Source organism: Thermomyces dupontii (assembly GCF_041956625.1).
Source record: "Thermomyces dupontii strain NRRL 2155 unplaced genomic scaffold VTN31scaffold_10, whole genome shotgun sequence".
Classification (NCBI taxonomy): domain Eukaryota; kingdom Fungi; phylum Ascomycota; class Eurotiomycetes; order Eurotiales; family Trichocomaceae; genus Thermomyces; species Thermomyces dupontii.
Window position 1 is genome coordinate 543,209 of NW_027192316.1, and position 26,282 is coordinate 569,490.

The 26,282-nt window shown below is 56.0% G+C and overlaps 10 protein-coding genes across 10 annotated transcripts; 5 read left to right on the forward strand and 5 right to left on the reverse strand.

Moving 5' to 3' along the window:
* Positions 1 to 370: 370 nt before the first annotated feature.
* On the reverse strand, positions 371 to 1,999 carry VTN31DRAFT_2008 (uncharacterized protein; the record flags this gene model as incomplete). The annotated part of the gene is made up of 2 exons (XM_069402129.1): positions 371 to 1,798; positions 1,868 to 1,999. The coding sequence occupies 2 exons, from the start codon at positions 1,997 to 1,999 to the stop codon at positions 371 to 373; spliced, it is 1,560 nt and encodes a 519-aa protein (XP_069257637.1).
* An 810-nt stretch (positions 2,000 to 2,809) lies between these two features.
* On the forward strand, positions 2,810 to 4,117 carry VTN31DRAFT_2009 (uncharacterized protein; the record flags this gene model as incomplete). The annotated part of the gene is made up of 1 exon (XM_069402130.1): positions 2,810 to 4,117. The coding sequence occupies one exon, from the start codon at positions 2,810 to 2,812 to the stop codon at positions 4,115 to 4,117; it is 1,308 nt and encodes a 435-aa protein (XP_069257638.1).
* A 347-nt stretch (positions 4,118 to 4,464) lies between these two features.
* VTN31DRAFT_2010 (uncharacterized protein) lies at positions 4,465 to 4,932 on the reverse strand (the record flags this gene model as incomplete). The annotated part of the gene is made up of 1 exon (XM_069402132.1): positions 4,465 to 4,932. The coding sequence occupies one exon, from the start codon at positions 4,930 to 4,932 to the stop codon at positions 4,465 to 4,467; it is 468 nt and encodes a 155-aa protein (XP_069257639.1).
* Positions 4,933 to 5,348: 416 nt separating this feature from the next.
* Positions 5,349 to 8,381, forward strand: VTN31DRAFT_2011 (uncharacterized protein; the record flags this gene model as incomplete). The annotated part of the gene is made up of 1 exon (XM_069402133.1): positions 5,349 to 8,381. One exon carries the CDS (start codon positions 5,349 to 5,351, stop codon positions 8,379 to 8,381), a length of 3,033 nt encoding a protein of 1,010 aa, XP_069257640.1.
* A 386-nt stretch (positions 8,382 to 8,767) lies between these two features.
* Positions 8,768 to 11,794, reverse strand: VTN31DRAFT_2012 (uncharacterized protein; the record flags this gene model as incomplete). The annotated part of the gene is made up of 8 exons (XM_069402134.1): positions 8,768 to 8,804; positions 8,859 to 10,885; positions 10,940 to 11,203; positions 11,256 to 11,361; positions 11,421 to 11,467; positions 11,526 to 11,577; positions 11,644 to 11,662; positions 11,722 to 11,794. 8 exons carry the CDS (start codon positions 11,792 to 11,794, stop codon positions 8,768 to 8,770), a joined length of 2,625 nt encoding a protein of 874 aa, XP_069257641.1.
* A 660-nt stretch (positions 11,795 to 12,454) lies between these two features.
* VTN31DRAFT_2013 (uncharacterized protein) lies at positions 12,455 to 16,246 on the reverse strand (the record flags this gene model as incomplete). The annotated part of the gene is made up of 1 exon (XM_069402135.1): positions 12,455 to 16,246. One exon carries the CDS (start codon positions 16,244 to 16,246, stop codon positions 12,455 to 12,457), a length of 3,792 nt encoding a protein of 1,263 aa, XP_069257642.1.
* Positions 16,247 to 16,649: 403 nt separating this feature from the next.
* On the forward strand, positions 16,650 to 18,588 carry VTN31DRAFT_2014 (uncharacterized protein; the record flags this gene model as incomplete). Its single annotated transcript, XM_069402136.1, has 3 exons — positions 16,650 to 16,840; positions 16,900 to 18,036; positions 18,090 to 18,588. 3 exons carry the CDS (start codon positions 16,650 to 16,652, stop codon positions 18,586 to 18,588), a joined length of 1,827 nt encoding a protein of 608 aa, XP_069257643.1.
* Positions 18,589 to 19,597: 1,009 nt separating this feature from the next.
* On the forward strand, positions 19,598 to 21,373 carry VTN31DRAFT_2015 (uncharacterized protein; the record flags this gene model as incomplete). The annotated part of the gene is made up of 4 exons (XM_069402137.1): positions 19,598 to 19,760; positions 19,817 to 19,967; positions 20,027 to 21,281; positions 21,338 to 21,373. 4 exons carry the CDS (start codon positions 19,598 to 19,600, stop codon positions 21,371 to 21,373), a joined length of 1,605 nt encoding a protein of 534 aa, XP_069257644.1.
* Positions 21,374 to 21,673: 300 nt separating this feature from the next.
* VTN31DRAFT_2016 (uncharacterized protein) lies at positions 21,674 to 22,422 on the forward strand (the record flags this gene model as incomplete). Its single annotated transcript, XM_069402138.1, has 2 exons — positions 21,674 to 21,973; positions 22,063 to 22,422. The coding sequence occupies 2 exons, from the start codon at positions 21,674 to 21,676 to the stop codon at positions 22,420 to 22,422; spliced, it is 660 nt and encodes a 219-aa protein (XP_069257645.1).
* Positions 22,423 to 22,564: 142 nt separating this feature from the next.
* Positions 22,565 to 25,963, reverse strand: VTN31DRAFT_2017 (uncharacterized protein; the record flags this gene model as incomplete). The annotated part of the gene is made up of 3 exons (XM_069402139.1): positions 22,565 to 22,808; positions 22,871 to 25,437; positions 25,490 to 25,963. The coding sequence occupies 3 exons, from the start codon at positions 25,961 to 25,963 to the stop codon at positions 22,565 to 22,567; spliced, it is 3,285 nt and encodes a 1,094-aa protein (XP_069257646.1).
* Between the last annotated feature and the right edge of the window lie 319 nt (positions 25,964 to 26,282).

The following is a 26,282-nucleotide window of genomic DNA, read 5'->3' on the forward strand; positions in this document are numbered from 1 at the left end:
TACCTCACATTGACGGAACACGTCACCAAGGAGCCAAACTTGACTATCAAGCGACCAACTAGGTTGGCTATTAGGTAGTTAGTACAATCTTTGCCGCTGTTCGGTCGGTCCTCACGCGGCCTTCGGACCCTTTCACTCACTACGTTCGGTCCAGGGCAGTCTTAGACGGACCACTTTTGTTGATCGATTCGAATGAGGTTTACGAGCTCTGGTGGCAGACGCAGGCAAAGAGAGAGCGAGTATCCCATTAGGTACCTGTTGCATGAGGTATCTCGAATCATTACAATAGAACTCCACATACCATCTAATCCTGTTCAAACCATGAACATGCCAAAAGGAAACGAATGTGTAAAAGAAATGAAATCTCAGGTCATCGGTTCTGCTCCTCCCGCCGTCGCACATCTTCCATCTCTTGCAGGACAAACTCATTAAACACATCTGGCGCGTCGAGGTACAGATGATGGCCAGCCTTCGGTATCACAACCACCTTGGCGGTGCCGTTGTCCTCCATCCCCTGCGCGCGGCGGCATTCCCGCTCCGCATCGATCTTGGCTTTTGCCGCGTAGCCCCCGGACACGTCCATCCAATCGTGTTCGCCGTACATGAATACGACGGGAATTCCGGTTTCGCGCTCCATCACCTCCGCCTTCGACCAGGAGGATGACAACGAAGATGATGATGATGATGCCGTTGTTGACGATGTTTCTGTCTCATCTGTTGCCCGGATCACCTGTCGCCCAACTCCCTGAATGCGTCGGATCAGAGGGTTGCGCGCGTACGCTCTTGGTGCAAGGATGTAGGCCAGTGCGTACTCGCCGCTTCCGCGGAGCCGGAAGATGGAGTATGAGTAATCGTGCAACGCAGCTGCCTCTTCTGCCGGAAGGTGCGCAAACCGCCGCGACGACCACCCGGAAACCAGTCGCGGCCCCAACGGCCCCGCCCAGCGGACAATGCTAAATGGAGAGACGTTGGCGTCCCACAGGTACTCGAGGACTTTGACCAGCCGTCTCCGGGGCTGTGGCGGCGGCGGCGGCGGTACTCGTGCATGATTTTCTGCTGATGGGCCGTTCTGGGCGACGGATTCTTGAAACTCCCGCGCAACGGCCGGATCCGAGGATGACTCCGGGAGAGCTTCATTCACGGCTTGTGGGTTCTCTGGGATGCCCACCGGCGAGGCTAGGATGAGCTTGTTGAGATGACCTGGGTACTTGAGCGCGTAGGCAACGGCCATGTAGCCGCCCAGGCTGTGTCCCAGCAGCGTAAACCGCTCGATTTTCCGCTGGACCCGCCATTCCTCCAACGCGTCAATGAACCAGTCCTCTGCTTGCGTGATGGCCTCTTCCCGCGTCTTTGCGGTGATCTTGAATGGTGGTCGTGTGCTACGACCCATTCCCAACATGTCCAATGCATACAGCTTCCACCCCTTGGCGCGAGAGAGAGGTTCAAAGTTCTTGTAGAAGAACCCAAGGCCGGCCCCGTACCCATGCAGCATCACCAGATTCTGGTCTGCTTCCTCGCCAATGCGCTCGACGGAAAATTCGTTCAGTGCGCGGTCACGCCCGCTCAACTTGACCATTCGCGATCGCCAGCATCGCGGCCCGTAAGGGTCATTGACTGAGCGGAACGACTCGTCCCCTTGTTGGCTGAGGTCCGCTTTCTGGAGGCTGTCTGGCGCATCGGCTGGCGCATCTGGGGCAGTGGGTACGTTCCCCGTCTGCCGTTGTGTGGGAGCTTGCTGGAGGTAGGGAATGAAAGAGAGGACTTTGTGTTCGGCGGCTGCGGCGGGGATTTTCGACCACTGCAGTAGTGAGAGTGCGTGAGTTTCCTATGAACGTATCATATAGTACGAGCAACAAGTACTCCGTACCCATTGCATGAATCCATCTTTATAACTGAGCGGGAACAGAGCATTCACTTTTGCGCCATTCGAAGCGTTCGCTGGCGCTTCCCGACGGCGCAGGCCCTCGCCTGCCGAACTCGCAGCCTCTGCCGAAGACATGCTGAGCGACGACCGTGATGCCGCGGTGGAGTACAGTCGACGACCTCTCGCTCGTTGGCTCGATGGTCTAGCCGACAGAGTCCCAACTGCGATCTGCCAGTGGCGCTCGACTATACGACTAGTACTACACGACCACAACCGGCGGACTGCTCGACGGACTGTAAAATGAATGTTTGCAGGCAACGTTCGGGGGTGCGATGGTGGAGGAACGTGAGAGAACACCTCAGAGCATGGGGGAGCCAAGGCATTGGAACTGATCAAAAATGCTGTCTTTTGCCTCATCGGCCGGGGTTTTATCATGTGCAGAGGTCCTACTGAGAGCCGGGGCGGGACAGCCAATCTGCCGAACTGGACAGAAACATGTATGCCTTCGGGGTTAGTACGGAAACGCCGCTCGGTTCGGCCAGTTAGTTGCGCCGAGATGGTTGTCCTCTGCAGCGGTTCAACGGTCCGTCAACTGAGTTTATGAATGCTTTAGTACTAAAAAAGCCGCCATGATCTTGGAAATTGGGGATTGTGAAATTGCGCTGTGATTGGTCAGCTGCCGATGCACTATGCCGGAGTTGGTAATACCAAAATATATCATTGGTCAATTGTCACCCCTCGAATCTTGATTCGTCCTTCTGATCCACTTTCCTTGAAGGTTCAGTGACTTATTTAATGCCTCAGGCAGTCAGGCCTCCTTCGACTCTCAGATGGCAAAAAGTGGGAGTCTGGAGTTGGAGCGGATGGGGACTGTTCCGATGCAGATCTCGATCTTCTCAACCAATCCTGGTTGAGATCGCTATTCCCAATCAGGCATCGCGCGATATGTCCAAATCAGGCAACCACAAGTACGAAAAATACGTAGGGGATTATCTCAGCGACCAAAGAGCTCTGCGACGGTCAGACATTCGGATGATGGAGTCGCAGCTCGACCACATCGTCAAGGGCACGCCGGCGGCGGACGTGAAAGTTCCCGAGGTCAGCTCGCCGTCGCCCTTGTCCAAGCCCCAGGCCGACGGCAGTCTTAGTCCTCCGAGCGTCGAGACGCGACCGTCAACCCCAGATCCGCTGTCGACACTACCGTCCTCCCCGCCCCAGATTTACTTGAACTTGTTGATCCTCGAGAGCTCACTACGGGCGCAGTATCTGGCGCTTCGGGACCGTCGACGCCAAAATACCTTTTTTCTCACGCTGCTGGCCCTGTGGATTGCCTACTTTTCCTACGCGCTGTTCCTGCGGCCTCGAGAGGATGGCCGCGGCGTCGGAGGGTCAGTGTACTGGATGGTGGAGATGGGGGAGAAAGTAGCGCTTCTGGGAGGCATTGTGACAGCGATATTGGTTTGGGGTACAGGCCAATGGGAGCGCGGAATGCGCTGGCCACGGCGCTGGTTCACCGTGGCCAACCGCGGCCTTCGAGGGATGAACACCAAAATCGTGATTATCCGGGGCCCCTGGTGGCGGGAACTGCTCTCCTACCTGTCGTTTCTCTTCCCCATCCCGGCATTTTTTGGGTCGACGAGCAATTACCAGTATGTCGAGGTGCATCCGTCGGAAAGACGAGCCCACCGCCCGTATCATGTGGTAGATGACAACGACTACGAGTCCGGTGTGATTGAGGAAGATCTGTCGCCGGGAGGCGACCATATCCGGCTCCTGCTGCTGCCGAAAGCATTCTCGCCGGAGTTCCGAGAAAGCTGGGACGAATACCGGGCAGAATTCTGGGAAAAGGAGAACGAGCGGCGCGCCCAGCTGCGGCGCAAGATTCGCGAACGGGAGAAGCAGCTGGCCCGCCAGGAGGGCGGCTGGCTGTGGTGGTTCTACCTGCCGCGTGCGCGACAACGCAGGCTCAAGCTCCTCGAGCAGGCCCGTCATCACCACTCGCAGCATGCCGCAGGCAAGTCGCTCGACGCGCGAACTCGCCGTCATACTCGCTCTGCGTCCCAGTCACAAGGCTCCCGGGGCGTCTCGCGCAGCGCCACCCCCGAGAGTGGGAGTGCTACCGACTCGCAACCGCGTCGCAAGAAGGGCACCAAGTCGTCAGCTCGAGCGTCATCTCCGCTGACGGTCATGTCTGAAGAGCCTGGTCGAAGAAGTCGCCATGGCACCCCAGAGGGCGCCGCAGCAGAGGCATAGATAGAATACATCTGATGAAAATTGTTCTAAAATTAATGGATCGAATGGGTCAGAGTGATAATGCATCAAGTCACTTGACGTAGTACATAGAGCATCGCCAATCTGAAACCTACAAGCGACTCGGCTCACCTATCAGTTGCGTCCGACAAAGGCACGGGTCTAGACCGAACAAACGACAATGGTCCGATGTGTGGCGACCCGCAGTTTGCTCTTGTTCACTGCCCGAACCGATCAGTCTGAAGATCCCGATAGTTCTTCACTGTTCACGACGACTCTTGCTGAATTCGGCATCCTGATTATCAGATAACAAAACGTAATGTGCAGCTTTTTTCGCATCAATTGATTGTTTACAATACAAAGGATGTTATGGAGTTTATTGTATTTTTCTCGGCCAAACTTCCCGGAGTCAATTTTGCGGGTGAGCATCGAATCGGACGTTTTGTGCAGTATCTAAAGTTCAATATCAAGGGCGTTTCTTGCGTGTCGGGGTTTTTCCACTGAGTATTTGGAATCGATCTGTGTCGCGTTAAACAGATACAACAGAATGTAGCTGGAATACATGGACGGTGTTTCCCGTTTGCTGGGCGAGACACGGGTTTATGTTTAGGGCTTGACCAGTGACTTGGCGGGTCTTTCCGGTATTTTTCTTTGTCCGGTCGCCTTGCAACGTGTGCGGTGGCCCTCGTACAGAGCCTCATGGTATGCCGACGGATCCAAAAGATCGGATCGAGATGGGTCCTGGGAGGAGTACTGTCATACAGAGAGGAGAAGGATTCTTTGGTCCGCCCCTTAGTGGTAGTTGGCTTGGCCTGCATTGATGCTCACTGCTGGACTTGGGCCTTTTTGTCGGATAATTACTGTTGTTTTTCTGCCCTTTTCCACTGAGCTCACTTGGTGATGGTTTGTGGTCGTAGCAATCCACCGCATCTTGCGTTTCTGGAAGGAAAAACACGCTCTTCGACGGGTCGAATTGTCTGTAAACTCAGAATTGTGCGCCGCAAGTGCATTCACGTTACCAGCCATATCTTTTGTCTTTCCCTCCTTTTCGTCCTTTCCTCTTCTTTTCCTTCTTCGTCTCCGTGCACTTCATGGTGTCATTTCTTGTTCTGTCGCATCATGACCATGTCCCTCTGACCTGTCTGAGCGTCCATTCATCCTTTGCCTCAAGCTCCTTGGTAGTTGTTCTTCTTCAAAGCATTCTTTCTTGGGTGCAATTTACCAGGAGAATAAAATGTCGTCACACCCTGCTCCTGGCATGCCCCCCAGTGCCTGGTTGCTGGCCCAGGCAAGCCTGGCAGCCAATCATCCCATGTTACGGGGCCAGCCCACAACATTGCATTGTCCTAGCCGTGGCTCGGAGGACCCTGTGACCGCCAGCCGCCGCACGAGGATACAAACCCTGACGATCGGTCCTGGTCTGGACGGCGCCATGAGCCTTGCCACGGGCTTTCTCTCAGCCTTTGACCTGGAGCCATCGCTGCCCGGGGTCTTCGAGCCATGGGAGGAAGCAGTCCGCCAGATCCCCACGCTGCTCCGCGAGGGCCGCATGCACTGCATCATGCTTGGGCTGCCTAAACTGAAAGGAGAGATGATCAAGCTGGACAGGCGGTACCTAGCTCGTGCTGCCATCGTGCTGAGCACCCTTATGCATGCGTACACCTTCGATGTGCGCAACATTGGGGACAACCCCAGCTACATCTATTATCACCGCTGCTGGACTGCATCGTGGGAGTTTGTCAGTTGGCGTATGGGCCGCTGCATCAACGGCCGCATGATTGCCGACGACTTTCTCAACAACCATCGCCGCATGCTAGGCCACGAGTCCCGCGTCGGCGTCCGGTACTTTGACGTGCCCGAGGAGGACATGTCTGTCGGGCTCCAGATCCGCATGGAGGAGACCTTTGCGCCGGCCCTGGAGGCGATGACCAACATCCAGAAGTGCATTTCTAGCAACGACGATGCCGCTATTATCATGGAACTGGCCAACCTTTCCGCAATAATTATTGACTGCGCCAGGGTGTTTATCTCTCTGCGCTTCCACAACGGCCAGTACGGAGTCGACGGCTTCGACCCTGTCTACTGGGCCAAGACGTATCCGGAGGTGGGCAGGAAGATCCGTACCGGCGAAATGGACAACAGCGGAGTCAACTCACCCATGTTCCACGCACTGGACGCGTTCTTCAATGCCATTGACCAGAACGAGGACTTGCATCGTCAGCAGCTGTCGCGCCGCAAATTGCTGCCGGCCTTTATCCAGTACTTTCTGCGCACCCTCGCCGATGATCGATACAGCATCCGCGGGTATGTGACCCAGAAGCAGTCACCGGCTCTGACCGCTGCCTTCGACGCCGCGATGCAGACTTACCAATGGCTTTTGGAGAAACATCGCATCCGAGCCGTCAGCTCAATCGGCATTGCTCTCGCATCGGGCCGCCTCAACACCGCCGGCGGGGTCGGGGTCGAAGGACACATCCGAGTCCCTGTCGAGCTTATTCTTGATCAGCAGATGCGGGGCGCCATCCGCGCGAGGATGAAGAACCACCCGGGAACCATGCAGACCATTGTCCACGCCGTCTCAATGACGGGGAGCAGAACTATCAGTGTCACCTTGCGCCTGCCCTGCCCCATGCCCGTCGAGCCTGGCGACCGAGTCAGGGTCTGGCCCAAGAAGCAGCTTAGCCCCGAGGGGCGTGACAATCTGCGCTGGTTGCTTGATGAAACAAGCGAAGCTGACAGTATCCGCTGGATCGATTTTGACGAGCTCGAACTGGACGCGCTGCAGCCGGGTACCTCCTTTGAGGAGGTCACTCGTCCGGTGCGCCGCTTCAAGCCCCGCCATTACACTGTCTCCCGTGTGACCCGCAATGTGTACGGCCACGCTGAAAAAATAACCCTCACCATCGCGCGCTCGGACGGTCTCGGTTCCCGCTACATGTATGCCATCACACCCGGCGAAGCCGTCACCATCCGCGTGCTCCCCCAGCCCCAGATGCGTTTGCCCAGAAACTCACGCTCGCCGCTGTTGCTCGTCGCGCAGGGAGCCGGCGTCGGTCCATTCGTCGGCTTCATCGAGGACCGCGCCGCACGTCATGACAGCCCAGCGTCCGTAGGATTGATCGAACTGATCGTCAGTGCGAAAACACTCGCCGACGTTCCCTACCTCGCGGAGCTGAGCGAGTTCACCAAAAAACTTCCCCAGATGACGCTGTACTTGGCGCTGTCACAGGAGTACGGGTTTACTATCCGCCAGGGCCGCAGCGAGCGATGGCGCGACGTCTTGAAGGTGCAGCGCGTGCTGGCCGCTCTGCAGCCACGGCTCTCCTGCCAACGGGTCATTGGGGACGGGGACATCTTCGTCTGCGGCAGCATCGGGTACGGCGCCACCGTCCGCGACTGTCTTCTTGACCTTGGCCTCTTCCGCCAGGACCACTACCACGAGGACTGCTTCGGCGGCGATGCCACTCCGACCCCCAAGAGTAGCCTCCGTGAGGTGACTGTCCGCGAGCTTGCTGACCACAACAACCCCCAGTCGCTCTGGATGGCTGTCAACGGCATGGTGTATGATCTCACGGAGTTTGCTTCCATTCACCCTGGCGGGTTGAAAACTCTGCTCGAGTCAGCCGGTATGGAGGCCGATGAGCGATTCCGGCTGATTCACGCCGACGACTCCAGCCAGGGGATCCTGTCGCATGTCGCACGCTTCGCCATCGGCCCACTGACCTCGGGCGGTCTGCCCCGCCGCCGTGTTGCCTTGCTTCGCGCCGTCGTCCGGGCCCAGAACGTCCTTCGGAATAACACGATGCCGCCCCCGGGCCGCCACATGCCGTTCTATGTCTTTGCCGACAGCCTCGCCGTCACGCACCGCGATGTGACTGCTGTGTTGAAGGACATTCTGGGTCACGATGTCACCCTCCCCGGTTTTGTCTCTGAGTTGGCCGACGAGCTGAAGGACCTCCGGAGGGCTGGATGGTCGTATTTGGGCTACAACGCACGAACTCTGTCAGTGGAGGAGCGCGAGAAGCGTTTGCAGGACGTGTACGCCGCGCTCTGGGACGAGTTTCATGGACTTATCGACACGTTGAAGTCTGTCTGCGTTGATGAGGGCACGCTGGACGATTCCGACCCCGATCAACGGCAGTTGAAAATGACCGCGCTGGCCGCAGTGTATGCAGCGTTCGAATCCATGAAGGCAACGACGGGCTATTATCTGAAGGAGCTCTGGGCTGATGTTGATTTGCCGGGTCGTCCCGGGCTTTACAGATAGAAAAGGATCTTTTCTATGGCGTTCGGAGAATTGGTGTTTTTGCAACGGCCATCACGAAAATCACGAAGGACTTCACTTCTGACTTCCCAACTTTGACCCATCAAACACAAAGCTAAAACTGAGAGGCACGCAATGCCTTACGAACAGAAAGCCCTGTGAATTGATTTTTGATAGACTGTCGAGGTTGCTTTGGCGTCTGCACGGGATGGATCAGGATGATAGATGTTCCACTACTGTCGTTACTAATACCTGTGGATTGTGCGGAGTCCGGATTAGGACTGACGATGGAATTCCTAGAAACGCATGGCGTAACTACTAGAACTGATAGACAAAAACATTGATGAATACTAATATCATAACAGACCCAGACAGTAACCATCCATCCATCAGATCCTGTACACCGTCTCATCGTCTTCGAGATACCTGCACTAGTTAGCGTCACCGTAGTCTTAAGGTTCATGCCTGGAATCTACTCACATCAGCTCATTCCGATCGTTCATCTCCCGCAGAGCCGCAAGCGCCTCTGCTCGTTGGAAGACATGCCGCTCACCCAGAGACGGGTTCGCTCGGATTGCTGTGTTGACAGCGCCGATCAGTGCCTCAACGTCGGCACTATCGTCGTCCACAAACAGCCGTGTCCCCATCAACGGACCCAAGGCCTGGCGGAAGACCGCCAACCGCTCTGGCTTGATGCCCGATCCGGACGACTGCCCCGTCGCCTGCGTCAGGGATTGGGACTGCGACTCCTCCGTCTGCGACCCGAGCAGTTGCGACGCCGGTAGCGACGACGCAACCGACATTTGCGTGTCGGTCTGTGTTTCTTGCCGCGCGCTTCGTACGGTACTTGTACCAGCGTCATCGTCATCTTCGGCTGAGATATCATCCGCCTCGCCGGCGGTCGACCGAGCACCGCGCGTGGATGTCCGGCCTGATGTCCGCGTCCGTGGCGGCCGGAAGGTGTCATCGTCGTCGTCTGAACTATCGTCCGAACTCATATCCTCGTCGCTGTCGCTGTCCAGTGCGTTGAGCCGCCGTCGCTTTCGCCGTCCGTCTTCCACCACTTCCTTGAACAGAGCAAATCGCAGAATTGCCTCTGCTTCCTTGGCATCTTGCTCCTCTACTCGGTTCGATAATCGTGCCTTGGCATGCGCTGTGGACAGACGGATGAGCGTTTCTAATGTTCGAGCCGTCATCGGTGATGTCTTTCTTTGATTGCCCGTCAACTCGTCATTTCGGAGCGCCGAGTACGTGGCAACGATGTAGTCCGCCGCGCCCTTTGTGAGGACCGGCTTGATACGCGTCTTTGCGTACTGGATGTACTTCTTGATGAATGGGAGGCTAAAGATCTCGACGTTTCCTTTTTTACTTGTCTTGGAGATGCCTGCGTGCAGCATGACGTTGTACTTCTCCAACGGCTCCGTCGTCTGGCTGACGTTCTGGGACTCCTCCAGACCCACGCCAAGGGTTTGCGTGGCATCCTCGCGCGCAGGCACGCCCTCTTCTGTGCCAGGTTGGCGGTACCGGTGCCGTCGCAGAACGTGCTCCGAGACTAATCGGTCTCGGCGCTCCTCCGGCTCATCGGTGAGTATGAACAGCAAGTCGAAACGCGACAGCAAAGAATCCGGCAGCGCAATGTTCCGGTGTGGATCTTTGTGAGGATCGTATTGTCCGTAGATAGGGTTCGCCGCCGCAATCACGCTGCAACGGGCATTGAGCGACGTGTGGATGCCGGCCTTCGCGATAGTGACTGTCTGCTGCTCCATGACTTCGTGGATCGCCACGCGGTCCACATCGCTCATTTTGTCGAACTCGTCAATGCAAACCACGCCCCGATCGCCCAGAACCATGGCACCGGCTTCGAGCCGTCGCTCCCCAGTTTCCTTATCCGTGGTGACGGCTGCAGTTAGACCCACGCCGGACGATCCACGGCCCGTCGTGGCGATGGCCAGCGGCGCGGTGCTGAGCACGAATCGCAACAGTTGCGACTTGGCCGTGGATGGATCGCCGACCAACAGGATGTTGATATCACCACGGAGGTGAGTGCCGTTGTCAAGATTCTTCTCGACACCGCCCAGTAGCATCAGCAGAATGGCCTTTTTGATATACTCATGCCCGTAGATACTGGGAGCCAGCGACTGGGCAAGCATATCGAAAATCTTGGTCTTTCGGTTTTTCGCCCATTTGTTAATGTTACGGATATCCGCGTCGGTCAGCGTTGCCTGCGCAATGCCACCGCCGGATTTAGAGGCTAGTTGAATAACGTTGTTCGCAATAATGACGGTGCGAAATGTCGAAGACCCCGAGCCGCCTCCGCGGTTTCCAAGCGTTCGGTAGATGCCCACCAGCTGGATGCGGTCGCCGGGTTTTGCCTTGTCCACCAGGTCATCGTCGAGGATAACGTCCACGCTGCGAGGCAATTGACCCGCGGGTGCGCGTTCCGGCATCTCCTGGATGGAGATGGTCTGGTGGTCCATGTACTTGCAGTATCCGTATTCCGTGATGAGCTACATGGCATTATCAGTACTGAGCTCTCTCTTGCATATAGTCGTTGATCTTACCGGATTCTTCTCGTCATCTTCCTGTGGATACACATTCAAATTCGTCATGCCGTTCGCCGTCATCGTCTGATCTCGGTATTTGCGTGCAAAGAACTTGTCCTTCTTCTCACTGTAGTGGATACTCTGGATGATCTTCGGTCGCACCAGCGAGCATTTCGTCACGATCCCTTCCAGCGAGACCATACGATTAAGATGCGCCGAGCTTATTGTCCGCGGATTGCAAGCGTTTTCGCCGAACGCGCCAACGAATGCACAATAGTAAGCCTGTCCCATCAGCGATGATCCAACTTTCAACGATTATCATCAGCCCACTTACCACGTCATCGTCGGTCTCTCTCGCAGGTCGATTGGGTAGCGTCTTGATTATATCCTTCAACGCCCGATCAAACGCCTGCGTGTAGTCGAATGGAGAATGTAGTAGACTGCAACCACATCGTCAGAAACCATAATCCAGACCACCTCGTCCATTTAACCAACGCACCCATCTGCCAATTCCCGGCTGTGAGCTCGTACATCGTCGATGCTAACCTGCATTCGTACGCGATTAGTTTGGTGTTCATGCATCCTCGCCTCGATCAGCGCTTACAGTCAGTCTTCGCTGTCCGCGGTTCAGCATCAACACAATGTCGGCTCGATAGCTGCGTTCAATCGTCAGCGAAGTTCAAAAATCGAATACACAGGGATCAGAAGGCTTTGTGTTTTACCTTCGCGCACGCGCATCGGCTATGGACAATTGTCAGCCTTCTCAGATCAGAAGAAACTGGGACCTCAAAGGATCATACTGGGATCAAGGAATTCCGTGGCCGCACGAACGCGGTCTTGCACCGCCTCGTCGCGGAGAACGACTCCGTCCATTGCGTCAGTCAGAAACGCCTAGACGGACTGGATCAGATTGTTCGGAGTTCTGCCAGAGTCAAGGCACCTTGGACGTATGTGTATGGTCTTTGAGCCCAGACGCCAGCAGTATTGACGCGGCCTCGCCAAAAAGGGAAAAATTGATAACGCGTTAGACGCGTTTCGTCGCGCTCTAATATGATTACGTAAGCAGTCTACAATGGGTCCCGTGCCTTGCCTCAGTGCCTCAGGCCCTCCTGCGGTCAGCAACACCACTAGTCCCGTTAGGGACTAGCGCAGGACCGTGCCCCAGCGACACCGAAAAACTTCGAGGCCATGCAGCGCGTTGGTGCAAGCACTTGCACGAAATGAGATACAGCGAAGAAACATCGAGGCGGGAAATGGCAGATTCGTTTTTACTCGCAGTTCATACTGAAATTGGGCATGAAAGACGAGTGGGTGGGTTACGAGTAGTGTTGAATCATGCAAGCAATGGACTACGCCATACCTAATGCCACTGATTGCAACATGCCATCTCTGTTGTATTATTTACACAGCATGCTCAATGCATCATACCAATAAATGCAACACGTCTAGTCCTATTAACACAATACTGTACACTGTGATTGAAGGCTAGCGGCCTTCTGAAAACAGTCTTTGGCAGAGGGGGAGAGTCATTGACTACCACCGCGCATACGGTCGACGGTACGGTGGAGGCTGCCGAGGTGGACGGCTGGGGCCGGCGTCGTCCAAAGGTGGTTCCTCGTCTTCTCGTGGATGCAGGCCACGGGTTCGATACCTTGACTCGAGGAGGGTCTCTGTCTCGATGTCGTGCTCGTCTTGCGGATCCATGGTCCGGTCCCCTGGAGGGATACTGTCCGGGGTATCATGGTGAAGATCTTCGTGGCCAGCAGCGCCTCTTTGGGTGCCCCTATATGTCGAAGTACTGTCCACGAAGAGGTCTCCGTCCGACACATCGCCACCGTCCACTGGAAGGTTTTGCTCCTCAAAGTACTTTGGCACATGTTTTCGCCCCTCGACTCCGAGCACGCCGCCCGTCCAAACGTAGGGCTGACGTGGAGTCTTGTACTTGTCGAGTCCGCCCTCCAAGCGCTGTCGGAGGAGGACGCCCTGGAATTTTTCTCGGTAATGGGGCATGGTGGCGATCGCACGGAGGGTCCTGGGAGCAACGGAAAACAGGGTATCCAATTGCTCGTCACTATCGATGGCGCTTCGTGCGCGGAAGTCGATCAAGGCGGCTGCAAGGTGGACCATGACGTTGTACGACGGCTGCATCATTGTAGGATTGACCTTGGACCATAATCGCTTGCCTGCTTTCCCGAGCGTGCCGCGCAACTTTCCAATCTCCGTTCGGTCTAGGTGATCGATCGTGTCTGGAACATCCGGTGGTCGGTTTCCGATGCCGCGGCGCAAAAGATCCCAGCCGGGGAAGTTGGGCATGAACTTCTGTTCGAAAGTCCGGAACGCTTCCAGCTGATCAGACGGATTCGACGAGGATGCCAGTTCGCGAACATAGGTTAGCCAATTAGCAGTGGTCATTACGAACCCGGTTTGCTCAAACGCAGCTGCTACCTCGGGGATTTTTGACGTCTGGTTCGTCTCCCCGAGGGCACGGAGGTACAGGGAGAAACAACGGGATAGTATGAATCGCTGGGCCGCCAATACGGGCGACTTTCTCCGCTCCTGCGCCGCTTCGGTCTCGAGGATCGACCCTACACCGGGAGGAGCCTGTGGCTGGGGAGGTTCTGAGGCTCCCTGCCCTTCTTCCGCTGCGGAGGATAGCAACAAATCGGGATCAACCTTGACGGGACGTGCCTGCTCAAAGGCTTTGTTCAGAGCCAGCTGCCAGCACCTCTCAACTGCCTCATGGTTCCCCGCTTGGAGGTACGCCTCCATCAAGATGGAAACAAAGCGCAACGAAATCTGTCTTCCGGTGGCCCGCTCCAATCGTTTGAGAAGCGCCTCAACTCGTTCATGAGAACCCTCATTGGCGTATGCTTTGATCAGTGGCTCATAGTACAGAGCTGGAAACGCCATGTGAAGTGGTAGGCGGTTGGTGGCCGGCCGTGGATGTTTGGTGGCGAACGTCCGCGTCTCGAACTCCGAGATCGCTTTCATCAGGATGTTCTCGGCGCTCGAGAGGACGGCCTCCCGGCTCTCATCACCGTCAGCCCCGTTGTTGACAGTGACCGACTCTCGAGTCAAGAATTCCCTCAACATTAGGAGGCGAGCGCTCAATCCGGGGCTTCCAAATCGTTCCTCAATCTCCCTGTAGATAACATGGATCATATCTCGGTTCCGTTGCCGGACATAGCCATAGAGGATGATCGTGTAATGTAGTTCTGTCGCGTGCATCTTGCGGTTGCGGTGGAGGATCCGCAGCAGACGCCGGGCAGAGTCAGGCTTGCCCAGAATACACAGACAAGTCATCAGGGCGGCATATGTCATCTCGTCGAATTGAATCCCGGCGGCATCCATGCGGGACTGAATTCTCGAGATTGAATCAAGATCTGCTCGAAACGCGTGAGACCACAGAAGGGTGTTCCACATTCGGGTACGTGACCCTTCAACAGTCTTCAGGAACAGGACGGCTTCCGCCAGCTGCTCGGCATCGTCGAGGCGGTTATTCCGACACAGCACTTGTACAATGGTGTCCACCATTGGAGTCGTCACCCGCACCTTGGCACGCTGGGCGGCACTGAAGAGATTGCGAACGCCATCAATATCCCCCTTTCTGGCACATACCGCCATGAGCGTCCCGATTGTGAACGAATCTGGCTTCACACCCGCGGCCCTCATCCGCTTGAACGCCGCGACGGCCCCCTCAGCATCGTGAGCATTCGCATATGCTGAGATCAAAACGTTCCAGCACAAACGATTGGGGCGAAGGCCGTGAAGGGCCTCGATCTTGTCAAACTGGGCCTGTGCCGCAGAGGCTTGCCCCAGTCGAGCGTGGACGTGGAGGACTGGAGATATCCAACGCAGGTTCCGCGCAGTTTTCCGTAGATCCGCTCGGTTATCTGAAGTTTCTACTGGCTTTCCATGGTCCCGGAGGAGACTGTCGAATGTTTCATATACTTCATCCACACAACCAGACCTTGCGAATGCCACAAGTGCCCGTTTATACGCTTCGACGGATGGCTTTCCAAAGAACTGTCTGAACTCATCAAGAAGATACCGGACGCCGTGCGGAATTTCCAAATCTTCTAGAGTCTGAAGAAGGTCCTCTAGGATCTTCGACCATGGTACCACATTTTTCAAATGCCATCGGAAATTGCGGTACATGATCATAGACTTGACCACCGTCGAGCGCACCTCGAACGATCGAAGCGTCGTAATGGCATTATTGTAATGTTCTTTCTCGAGAATCTCCAAGCGCTTAGATTGCTGTGTCAGGTGAAGGATCGCTTCCATGGAGATGGATTTCATCAGTGTCGTTGACTTGAAGAGGACATGTAGCAGGCAGGAAGCAAGGCTAGCCAATGTGGTTTTTTCATCGGAATCCGGCTGTTGGTTCGTGAACTCGAGGAGCGAGGACAGCCGCTGAGGCAGTGTGGTCAAAGATGCTACAGGCGACAACGCCTGGTGATCGTAAGCAGGGCATTCGGTTGATGGAAATGAAGCCCACGCCTCCGCTACATCCTTCCACCTCCCAGTGTCGAGAAAGAATGCGATTGATGCACCCAAGGGCTTGAGGCCTTGGTTACGGGCGAGGGCCTCGGACAAGAGTTGCTTCGCATGTGAAAATTGCCCAGCATGAAGGAGGGATACCACCCCATTGCAATAAACGTCCGCTGTTCGGTGGTCCGCTTCAATCTTATCAAGAATGCATCTCGCTCGCGACAGGTCTGTCGGATTTCGTGACGACGAGAGATACTCGAGAACGCGAGGTTGGAGCTCCGATGGCTGGCCTCCTTGATTCCACAACTGCCAAACTCGATCGTACTCGTTGCGATCCCCGCTATTCAGCAGGGAGACAAGAAGGGCTTGGCTTTCGCGAACTGCTCGTTCCCGTTCTGCAGCTTCATTCCTCGATTCTTCTGGTTGCTCTACTGTTCTTGGAGCGGAGACGTGGTGTAGTGACGAATGCGAAGCAAACGGACGAACCCAGTCCGGCACAGACCTTCTCTTCTTCCGTAGCCATTGATGGGATCTATGCCGTGACAGCCACGATGCGGCGACGGAGAGAGTCTTGGGAGGATAGAGAAAGTCGAGAAACGGTCCGGGTGATTCAGGAGTCGAGACAGATGACTCACTCGGGTCAGGCGATCGGCGACGCGACGCCGCCGAGATATGCGAGAGGATGAAATACCAGAGTTTGGTTTCGATTTCCAAGGACTTGGAACGCCAGAATCCGGGCTTCAGAGTCTTCCGGCTGCGAACCATGCCATTGTAGCTTCGAAACACACTCTGACCAGCGCTCTCGAGGCATCCAACGGCCCGTTCGAGCATTCCCTTGTTTTGCCCGGTTCCGTAACCAATGCGCAATTCAAGCTACAGGCGTGGATAAAAGCATGTCGGGGATCTCTGAGATCACCGGGGACGGCGAAATGATGAGATGACAAAGGCGTAAAAAACCGAAGGAGGTTCAGAGATTGTAGGGAGGAAAGAAACTCCCAATTATGCTGCTCGATTGAGGTTGAACCTCTGCAGAAGAGAACGAGCGCAATACCGACGCAAGTCGAGAATCTTTTGTTGCATGATCGGGCTTATGCTTTTTCTCAGGCATCAAGGCAGGAACCTCCGGCGCCGGCGTTTCATTTTACCGAAACACACCACACCAGCTTAAGTCCCGCGGCCAGCTTGCTTCTGGAGGACAGCCCACTTCTTTCGCAACGACAAAAATAAACAGACAATGGAGATCACCAATTTCTTCTTTTCGAGGCGCCAGGAAGCCCTTTTGGGTGGAGACTACAACACCTACAGGGCACAGACGGCGCGGCGACTACATTCGCTGCGAAAGAAGCTTGGACAAACGACTCCCAAGGGCCGCAAATACACACCAAAAGCTCCAATCACGGCGGAAAATGTGCACGAAAATCAAGCGTAAGTACTTCTTCTGATATTTCGAGCACAGCGCTGACAGCGCTTGCTCGATCGAACAGCTATGCACAAATCTTGATTCTCTTGTCGGAGCGGGCATGGGCGCAGGCGATGCATATGAAAGTATCACACTCTGCGAATTCCTCGGCCAAAGGGATTACTGGCTCTACGCGAAGCCATATTATAAGTAGGCTCACAAAAGCATCTGGTTATGCGCAATCACTCGTATCGGTCTTGAAAGACCAGGCGACTTCCGGCGCGACGGATACGGATGTTGTCGAAGCCCGCGCATACTGGGGACTAATATCCGGGGCTCTGTACATGGAAAGACGCAGGTGGGATCAATGCTTGGAGATGTATAGCTTAGCGCGAGTGGTCTATTCCGCGCTGGAGACGCGAGCCAAAAGCGATGCATTCAGCGATCTCATTTCTGACACGGTTGACCCTTCCCTTCGTTATGCGGCCTACCAGCTGAAGATACCACGTACTCGAGCTCTCCCATCGTTGGCCATCGAGCGCTTCCCTTCCGATTCAGAGATCCGAGCAGATGTCGTGAGAATCGACCCAAGCAGCTTAGTCGAGGAGCAGGCCGGAACGACAAAGGGCCCGGATGGATCAGTTCAGAAACTGCCGGATCGAATCTCGTGGCGATCGCGAACAGTCCCGATCGAGGATGCATCAATAGCACAAGCGCTGGCCGCTGTTGCGGCGGCGGAGGCCAATCTATCGTCTTGGTTGTCGGACAACCAGGAACGGGCGTCTCCGAAGGAGCAAGCCGCAGCATATGACAACGTCATTCTCGCCAGCCAGGAGGCCATTGATGCAACAAAGACGGCTCTCACTGAATTGACCAGCGAAGGGGTGGACCCGGGCGACGCGCGTGTCCAGGCTCTCCAAGTTACACGCACCGCTGTAAGCTATTCATCCGTGGGATGGCGCGTGGGCCGAAACCGAGTGTTGGCTGGACCGCAGGACGGGCTAGCCGATGAGTTTGCCGGACGGCGGCGCAAGAGCAAGCCTGGCAAGACCATGTCCCAGGCTGCCACTGGGAAGAGGCTCTCGCGTCTCCGGGAGAAGGTGACTCTGTATGACTCGATCTTGCAGAGTTTGGATGTAGTCCAGGAGCTCCCGGGTGTCGCGGGCGACGTGGAGTTTGTCGGAGAGCTGGAGTCGAAACGAGCGTATTTCCGCGCGCTGCGGTATGTGCGGCGACTCGAAAGAAACACATTTTGTCCACTGACAGGGTTTACAGGTGCATTGCCATTGGGCGGTTCTATTCTCTACAAGGGAATGAGCGGAATGCCCTGGCCCTCTTTACACGGGCACTAGATCTCGTGTCGGCGATCCGTCCGGAGTCTCTGCCGGACGCCGCGGAGAAACCTCCTCGACTGGATGTTTCTTCCCAGCAGGTGCAGATCATTGGAGCCACCTTGCAGGGATTGATCGCTCGCCACCGCGGATTGGTGACGCTCGACCAGCTGTCGCAGGCGACGCAGGCGACGTCAGGATCACACCGGCCGCAACAGTCATTAGTCGAGCGGCTGGATGAGTACTCGGCCGACGACCTCGATGCGCATCGCCTAGTGCCGTTTCCGCCGCGGATGCAGCCGGTGCCTGTCAAGCCGCTGTTCCTGGACGTCGCGTGGAACTACATCCAGTATCCACGAGAGACACCCAAGAAAGCCGCGGCGGAGGGCAAAGATGACACCAAGCCTGCTCGACGGGGGTGGTTTAGTTTTGGGCGATCGTAGGACGTAGGCTCGGGAAGTCGGGATGGTATCAAGGATGCAACTTGACATTACTGTATTTGATCAGATGGATCTTCCGGGCGGGGGTGAGCGGGCGAGCTTATTGCTGCCCATCTGGCCAATCAAAAAGCTTCCTGCGTGAGATTATTAATCTGCATTCTGCAAGATATGAATGACAGAGCTTGCTCGGAGTATGGACTCATAATAGTGAGTAATAATACAATACAGTACTCCGTACGGGTTCGAATCCGAGAGAACGGAGTAAAATCCATCATGGCGGGATAGTTAAGCATTCTCGGAGACATTTTCGATTTGGTAGGTTGCATGTGTACTCCGTACGGTCTGCAGCGAATAATGAGCACCGGATAAAAGTGGCCGTACGGAGTACGAGTTCGAGTCCGGAGTAGGGCTGCTGTAGGGCAAATTGGGTCACGTGATCTTGGCCGGATCCAGGCCAGCCGAAGTCATCCGATCCACCCGTTGGTGGCTAACGCAGCAACGGGATTGGCCCAATTGAGTGAAGTCGACACCTGAGGCCATCCATGGAGGAGCAAGCAATTCCGCAATCCGCGTGGTTGGCGGAGATTGATTCGGGAGATTGGATAAGGATTACATAAGCGGCAGTGGAGATTTTTCCCTTTTCAGGCCCGGCCGCGCAGAAGCCAGAAGCCAGTCAGGCCAGTTCGTACGAGTTATATCGGACCGCCCGGGCTCCGGAGCTCCACCGACAGGTTTGCAACACGTCCGCCAGCGCCAGGAACCAAGAGTCCAAGACGATTTTATCGCTTCTCCTCTCTTGGCGTGTATTACTAGACATTCCAAGCCAACATCGGTGTTTTTCGATCTTATTCTTCCCTGCTACCCGGCTCTGTAATCTCCTACCCGGTCAATTGGTTGTTACCGTACGAGTACGAGTACTGGTAGCCCCCTTTTTCTCCAGCTCCGGTGTTGGCTGGGCCACAAACACCCTCGTGTTGAATCCGGGAGTCCCTCGACGGTGCTCCAAAACACCATGTCCGGACTCAATAATACCTTTGCTTCGCCGACTGCTGATGCCAGAGCCGGCGTGGTCGCCCATTTGGCCACGCCGGCCTGGGTGGCCTCGTTCTTGGACGGTCTGACCGTCTGGAGCGCCCTGCTGTACCTCTTCCTGGCCGCCGTTGTCTACGATCAGGGTACGTGGCGCCGACTGATTTTTGTTGTCCTTCGCCGGTACTGACGAGCCGCGTAGTCAAATACATCTATCTCAAGGGGAACATTGTCGGCCCGCCCCTGAAAATCCCCTTCATGGGCCCGTTCCTCCAGTCGGTGTTTCCCAAGTTCCATGAGTACAAGGCCAAATGGGACAGCGGCGAGCTGAGCTGCGTGTCTGTTTTTCATAAGTGAGTTTTTTTTTCGTTTCTGTATGCGCGGGGGGTATGGACGTTCTAACCGGGAGCAGGTTCGTTGTGATTGCCTCGACGCGCGACCTCTCGCGCAAAATCTTCAATTCCCCCGCGTACGTCAAGCCGTGCGTGGTCGACGCCGCGCACAAGCTGCTCGGCCCGGACAACTGGGTTTTTCTGGATGGCAAGGAGCATGTGGAGTTCCGCAAGGGGTTGAACGTGCTGTTCACACGCAGTGCGCTGTCGCTGTACTTGCCCGGCCAGGAGAAAGTCTATGACAAGTACCTCAAACACTGGGTGAATCTGTCGGCGGCCAACGGGGGCAAGCCCCAGCCGTTCATGCCACACTTCCGCGAGACCATGACGGCGATTTCGTGCATGACGTTTGTGGGCGACCACATTTCGGAGGAGGCGGTGAAGCGGATCGCCGAAGAGTACTACCTGATCACCAAGGCTCTGGAGCTGGTCAACTTCCCCATCATCATCCCGTTCACCAAGACGTGGTACGGCAAGAAGGCGGCGGACTATGTGCTGGAAGAGTTTTCCAAGTGTGCTGCTAAGAGCAAGAAGCGGATTGCAGCCGGCGGCGAAGTCAACTGCATCATGGACGCGTGGGTTAAGGCGCAGTACGATTCGGCCAAGTACCGAGAGAAGCTCGCGCAGGGGGTGCCGGAGAGCGAGCTGGAGAAGGAGAAGCCGCCGATGTTGCTGCGCGAGTTCACCGACTATGAGATTGCGCAGACCGTCTTCACGCTGTTGTTTGCGTCGCAGGACGCGACGAGCGCCGCATGCACCTGGCTGTTCCAGCTGACGGCCGACCACCCGGAAGTACTGGACAAGATCCGGGAGGAGAACCTCCGTCTGCGCAACGGCGACCGCAACGCGCCGCTGACGCTGGACCTGTTGGATCAGATGACATACACGCGGGCGGTGGTCAAGGAGACGCTGCGATTCCGGCCGCCGGTCATCATGGTGCCGTACCTGGCCAAGCGGGACTTCCCCGTCACGCCGGACTACACAATCCCCAAGGGCAGCATGGTGGTGCCCAGCATCTACCCGGCGACGCATGACCCGGAGGCGTACCCGAACCCGGAGACCTTTGACCCTGACCGCTGGATCAGCGGTGATGCAGAGAAGCATCCGAAGAATTGGCTCGTGTTTGGCACGGGGCCGCACTACTGCCTGGGCCAAACATATGCCCAGAACACCCTGATTGGCCTGATCGGCAAGGCCAGCATGTTTATCGACTGGAAGCATCATAAAACGCCCGATTCGGACAAGATCAAAGTATTTGCCACAATTTTCCCGCAGGTACGTTCTCCGATTCCTTGTCTGGATCTCAGTCTGAAGGTACTGACTACGAACAGGATGACCTTCATTTGGTCTTCACTCCGCGGAATTGATCCGTTACGATGGGGCTTGGTTCAATGATGAGCGGGCGATATATATACATACCTAATTTATGCTTAATCCGTCGTGTTATGTTTTATGTACTCCCTCATCCTGTACGTCTGGGAGTTGATGTGCTTCGGTTAAGATTTTGATTATGAATCCATTGCGATGACGATGAGTAATCGCCTTCACACCTACCTTCCGTATTTAGTAGTTTTTCGTAGCTCTACGGAGTACTCGTACGTCATGGCGCGTCTAGGTTCCGAGTCAACCCCATCTGAACCTTTCTCCTTCATCGGCATCCCACGATCATGGCTACGATTTCGAATCCTTTGATTCGCGCCCGTGGCAGCGTCGCGCTTCGCAGTGGGGTGCGCATGCACTCCCCGCGAACCACCCCGACGAGTCCCATCAGCGCGGCAGCAGCAGCAGCAGCAACGTGTCGCCAGCGATTACCGACGCTCATCGCACATCAACGTCCTCTGTCTTCTAGCCCTCGATGCGTCCCTCTCACAAACCGCTACTTTTCCTCTTCCTCGTCGAACAGCGACAACAACACTTCCACCGCGGAACAACAAGCCCAACAACTGAAACAAGTCAGATTCGAAGACGTACGTAGGTACAACAACCTTCCCTCGGTAACCCACTCTGAAGTAGGAGAAACAAAAGAGCCAAAAGTAATAATACGTGGAGATTATAGATCAATTCCGCCCCCTCAACCGACAGAATCCTCATCGACGTCCGCGAACCCGCCGAACTCTCCTCCACGGGAATCATTCCGGGTGCCGTGTCCATTCCGTTGGCCTCGCAACCGGACGCGTATTTCCTTTCCCCGGAGGAATTCGAGACGAGGTTTGGGTTTTCGAAACCCGGGAGTAGTAATGGGGAGAAGAAGAATGAGTTGGTGTTTTATTGCAAGGCTGGGGTAAGGGCCAGGGCGGCGGCGCAGTTGGCGGTGCAGGCTGGATATGATCCGGAAAGGATTGCGGTATATGATGGGAGTTGGTTGGATTGGGTGGATAAGGGAGGAAAGGTTGAGAAGTGGGAGGGGAGTGAGTGAGAAAAAAAGAGTTTCGAGTCCAATTGTTCATAACTACATTCGCCCAGGCCAATCTCATCAAGTGCTCCGTACTTGGAGGTCTATTTTGAGGCATAAAACACGGAACTGACTCATGACATACATCAAACGGATAAGAGCATGCTCAAGGAATATCGAACAATGGTTTCATCTTCTTGATCAACGCCCACTCTTCCATCGACACCTCGGGCCGGTAGAACTCTTTCAGCGTATCGATGCTCCGCCGCGAGATCAACGAGTACAGCGTATCCGACTCCTCCAGGTGCCGGCCGTACATCGGTTGGTTCGGCCCTTCGATCTTGATCGCCACCGACGGTTGGCCGCGCTTGCAAACGTTGATGGGCTTGTGGTCGCGCTCAATCGATTGTCTGTTTCAGTCTTGTTAGTAACATTGTCATCCAATACTGGAGAAGTATGTAGAGATGCGTACACTCGCCCCAGTTGAATAACCTCCTTCTTCCCCTCGGCATTCTGCTTGATGGCCGCAATGGGCGTCATCAGCCGCAAGCTGCCCTCAATAACGTCCACGCCAATGACGATAGGGTCCTTCTTGTTGAACACGGCCACAGTCTTGAGCACGCACGGGAACACCGCGTCCAGCTTGCTCTCCTCTTTCCGCTGCTCCGTGAGCTGCTTCACGTGTCGCGTGAAGTCATCGAACAAGTGGTAGATGATGTCCGCCGTGAAGATCTTGATGCCTGTTTCGTCGGCATACGCCTGTGCCTCCTTGTCCACCTTGACGTCGAAGCACAGCATCACAGCGTACTCCCTGAACCCTTTCTCCAACATCAGCCCCGCCATCATCACGTCGCGCTTGTACACCGGCCCGATAGAGATGTTCGCCACGGGGATCTTCATGTCCTTCAGGAACTCCAACAGAGCCTCCAGCGAACCCAGCGTCGAGGCCTGCACCGTCACTCCACGACGGTCTCGCGACACCTTGCTCAGCAGGTTCTCCAAGTCAGACATCACCTCCTCCATCAGGTCCTCCTCGTCATCATCTGGCCCAACAACCAGTAGTCGCGACCCTGCGATCGCGTGCTCAAGGTCGTTCGCCGCGATCTTCACACCCAGCGCCGCTTTGACCTCCTTGTGATGCACGTACTGCGACTTGACTCGCAACTCCTTAAGCGGCGCCGGCGTCAGTAGCGCCCGGATGTTCGTTGCTATCGGCCCGTTGAGACCGCACAAGACGATTCGGTCGCCCTCACGCAGAACGCCGTTCGACAGAACCACGTCGATCGTCGTGCCCAGGCCTTCAATCACCTTGACCTCCAGAACAGTGCACTCCACCTCCGACAGGTACATCAGCGAGCTCGTCATACGCTCCTGCGTCAGCTGCGCCAGCAGCTTCAGCAGGTCTGGGACGCCCTCACCCGTGTGCGCCGACGTCGGAATCAGCGACACGTTGCGCGCCATCGACTTGTTCTCCCAATACAACTCCGAGTTGAACCCTTGCTCCGCAAACGCCAGCTTGATCTTGTCCACACGCGTCCGGAACTCGTTCAGCACGCCCTTGTTCTGCATCGCCAAACTGTCTTGGAACGCGTTGTTGTCAATCCTCTTCCACCCGTACAGTCGATCGATCTTGTTCAGCGCCACTACAAACGGCGTTCGACGCTCCCGCAGGAGGCGCAGCGACTCCAGCGTCTGTTGCTCGAGACCGTGCATGATGTCGACCACGAGAATGGCGATATTACACAGCGATGAGCCTCGCGACCGCAGGTTGGCAAATGACTCGTGGCCTGGTGTATCGATGACCAGCAGACCAGGGATCTTGAACTCGAACTTGCCATCCTTGTTCACCACCTGTGTCTTCTGCTTGAGTGCCTCCGTCGGGAAGTAGGTGGCACCAATCTGCTGGGTGATACCACCGGCTTCTCCCTCCTGCACGTTCGTCTGTCGGATCTTGTCCAGCAACTTGGTCTTTCCCGTGTCGACATGACCCAGAATACAGCAGATAGGAGACCGGAGATTGTCCTTTGATCGCGCCGCCAACGCCTCCTCGTGCTGTTTTCGCCGCCGCTCTGCCGCTTCCGCTTTTCGCTGGGCAGCCGCCCTCTGGGCTGCGCTGGTCTTTTCTTCTTCTTCCTCGGACTCTTCCTCAGACTCGGACTCCTCCGTCTCCGATTCTGACTCCGGCTCAGCAGTCTTGGCGGTCGCCGTGGGAGCTTGTGTTGCGGGTGCAGCCGCGGGCGCCGCAGCTTTCTCCTCCTTCTTGGCTTGAGCGTCATCCTCGGCTTCCTCCTCGGACTCGGCGTCCCAGCTGTCTTTGACGTCGTCCCATTTGGGCTTCACGCCTTCCTCATCCTCGGCATCGGCGGCGGCCTCCCAATCCTCGGGCTCGCTGTCTTCCGCCTTCTTGGCCGCTTCAGCTTCCGCGGCCGCCCGAGCCTTCGCCTCTTCTTCCTCCTTCCTACGTCTGGCTTCTTCTTCGGCCTGGGCCCGAGCACGAGCGGCCGCCTCCTCCAGGTCCACTTCCTCCTTCTTAGGACCCCGCTTCTTGCGGTTGTCGTACACCGGCTTCTTCTTCTCTTCTGTCGTCTTCCCTTCCAGGCCAGCCACGTGACCGACGCCGGCCGCCAGCATCTGCTTTATCCGCAGTTCATTCCGTTCCTTGGCTTCCTTCTGCGCCTTAGTCAACAGCTTGCCTTCTCTTCGCAACTGCTCCTTCTTCTCTCTCTCCTTCTCCTTCTTTCGCTGACGAGCCTCCTCTTTGCGCCGCTCTTCTTCCTCCAGTTTACGTCGGTACTCTTCCTCTAGCCGCCTTTGCTCCTCCCGGCGGCGCTCCTCTTCTTCTTGGGCCTTTCTCAGCGCCTCTTGCTGCCTCTGAATGGCCGCAATGGCTGCTGAAACTTTCTTCTTCTTGCCCGCGGGTTCAGGAGCCGCCGGCTTTGTCTCCTTGGCGGGTGCCGGCTCCTCTTTCTTCGCCGGCTCAGCCTTCGCCGGTTCGGCCTTGGGTTGAGCGGCGGCGCCAGCAGCTTTCTTCTTCGCAGCCTGATTGACTGTCAACGCAATCCTTTTGGAAGGGGGATATTAACTCATTTACCTGTTCCTTCTTGCGCTGCTTTTCTCGCTCTTTCTTCTCCTTCTCCTTTTCTTTCTTGGACTTTACTTTGACCTCCGTCGGTTCCGGAGAGGCCTCCTTCGCAGGCGCGGCCTTCTGCGCAACCTTGCCTTTCTTCGGTTTGCCGGCAAAAACATCCTCCTCGTCATCTTCAAAGCTGGCCTCGACGGGGGCCTTGCTAGCCAGATCAGCTGCCGCGTCGCCCTCGTCGCCTTCGGGCTTGGTGGGATCCTCTCCTTCCACGAAATCATTCACCAACTTGCCCTTCTTTGCCTTGCGGTTCTTCTGATTCTTCCTCACTGCGGCCAGAAGACCGCCACCGCCAAACTCGTCGGCGTCGCCATCTTCGGCCGGAGTCTCTGTTGTCGTTACCCCGTTCGCACCGGGTGGCGTCTCGCCCAGCTCGGCCTCCCAGTCTTCCTCCTGCTTCCGTCCTCCCTTCTTCTTCGGTGGCATCTTGTCCGGCGTGTGCGATACGTTTCGGAACGAGAATATGCGATCTTAGAATGTCGATGTCACGATCCCAGAGCTTGAAACACGGTCTCAGCGTATCGACGACCTAGCACGGGGCGGCTTCGCTATCTCTGGAAAAAATCCACGAGTCGCGCCCACAAACAGAGATGGGGATTTCTCGAAAGAATACAAGAGTACTAAGTCATGAGAAAGAAAAAATCGCCAGACACAAGGCACAAATCAAATTCCCGTTCTGTGCTGGTCGCGTCAAATCAGACGTAAACCAGTCAATATACCAGCACAGAAACGCAAGGAAAGATTG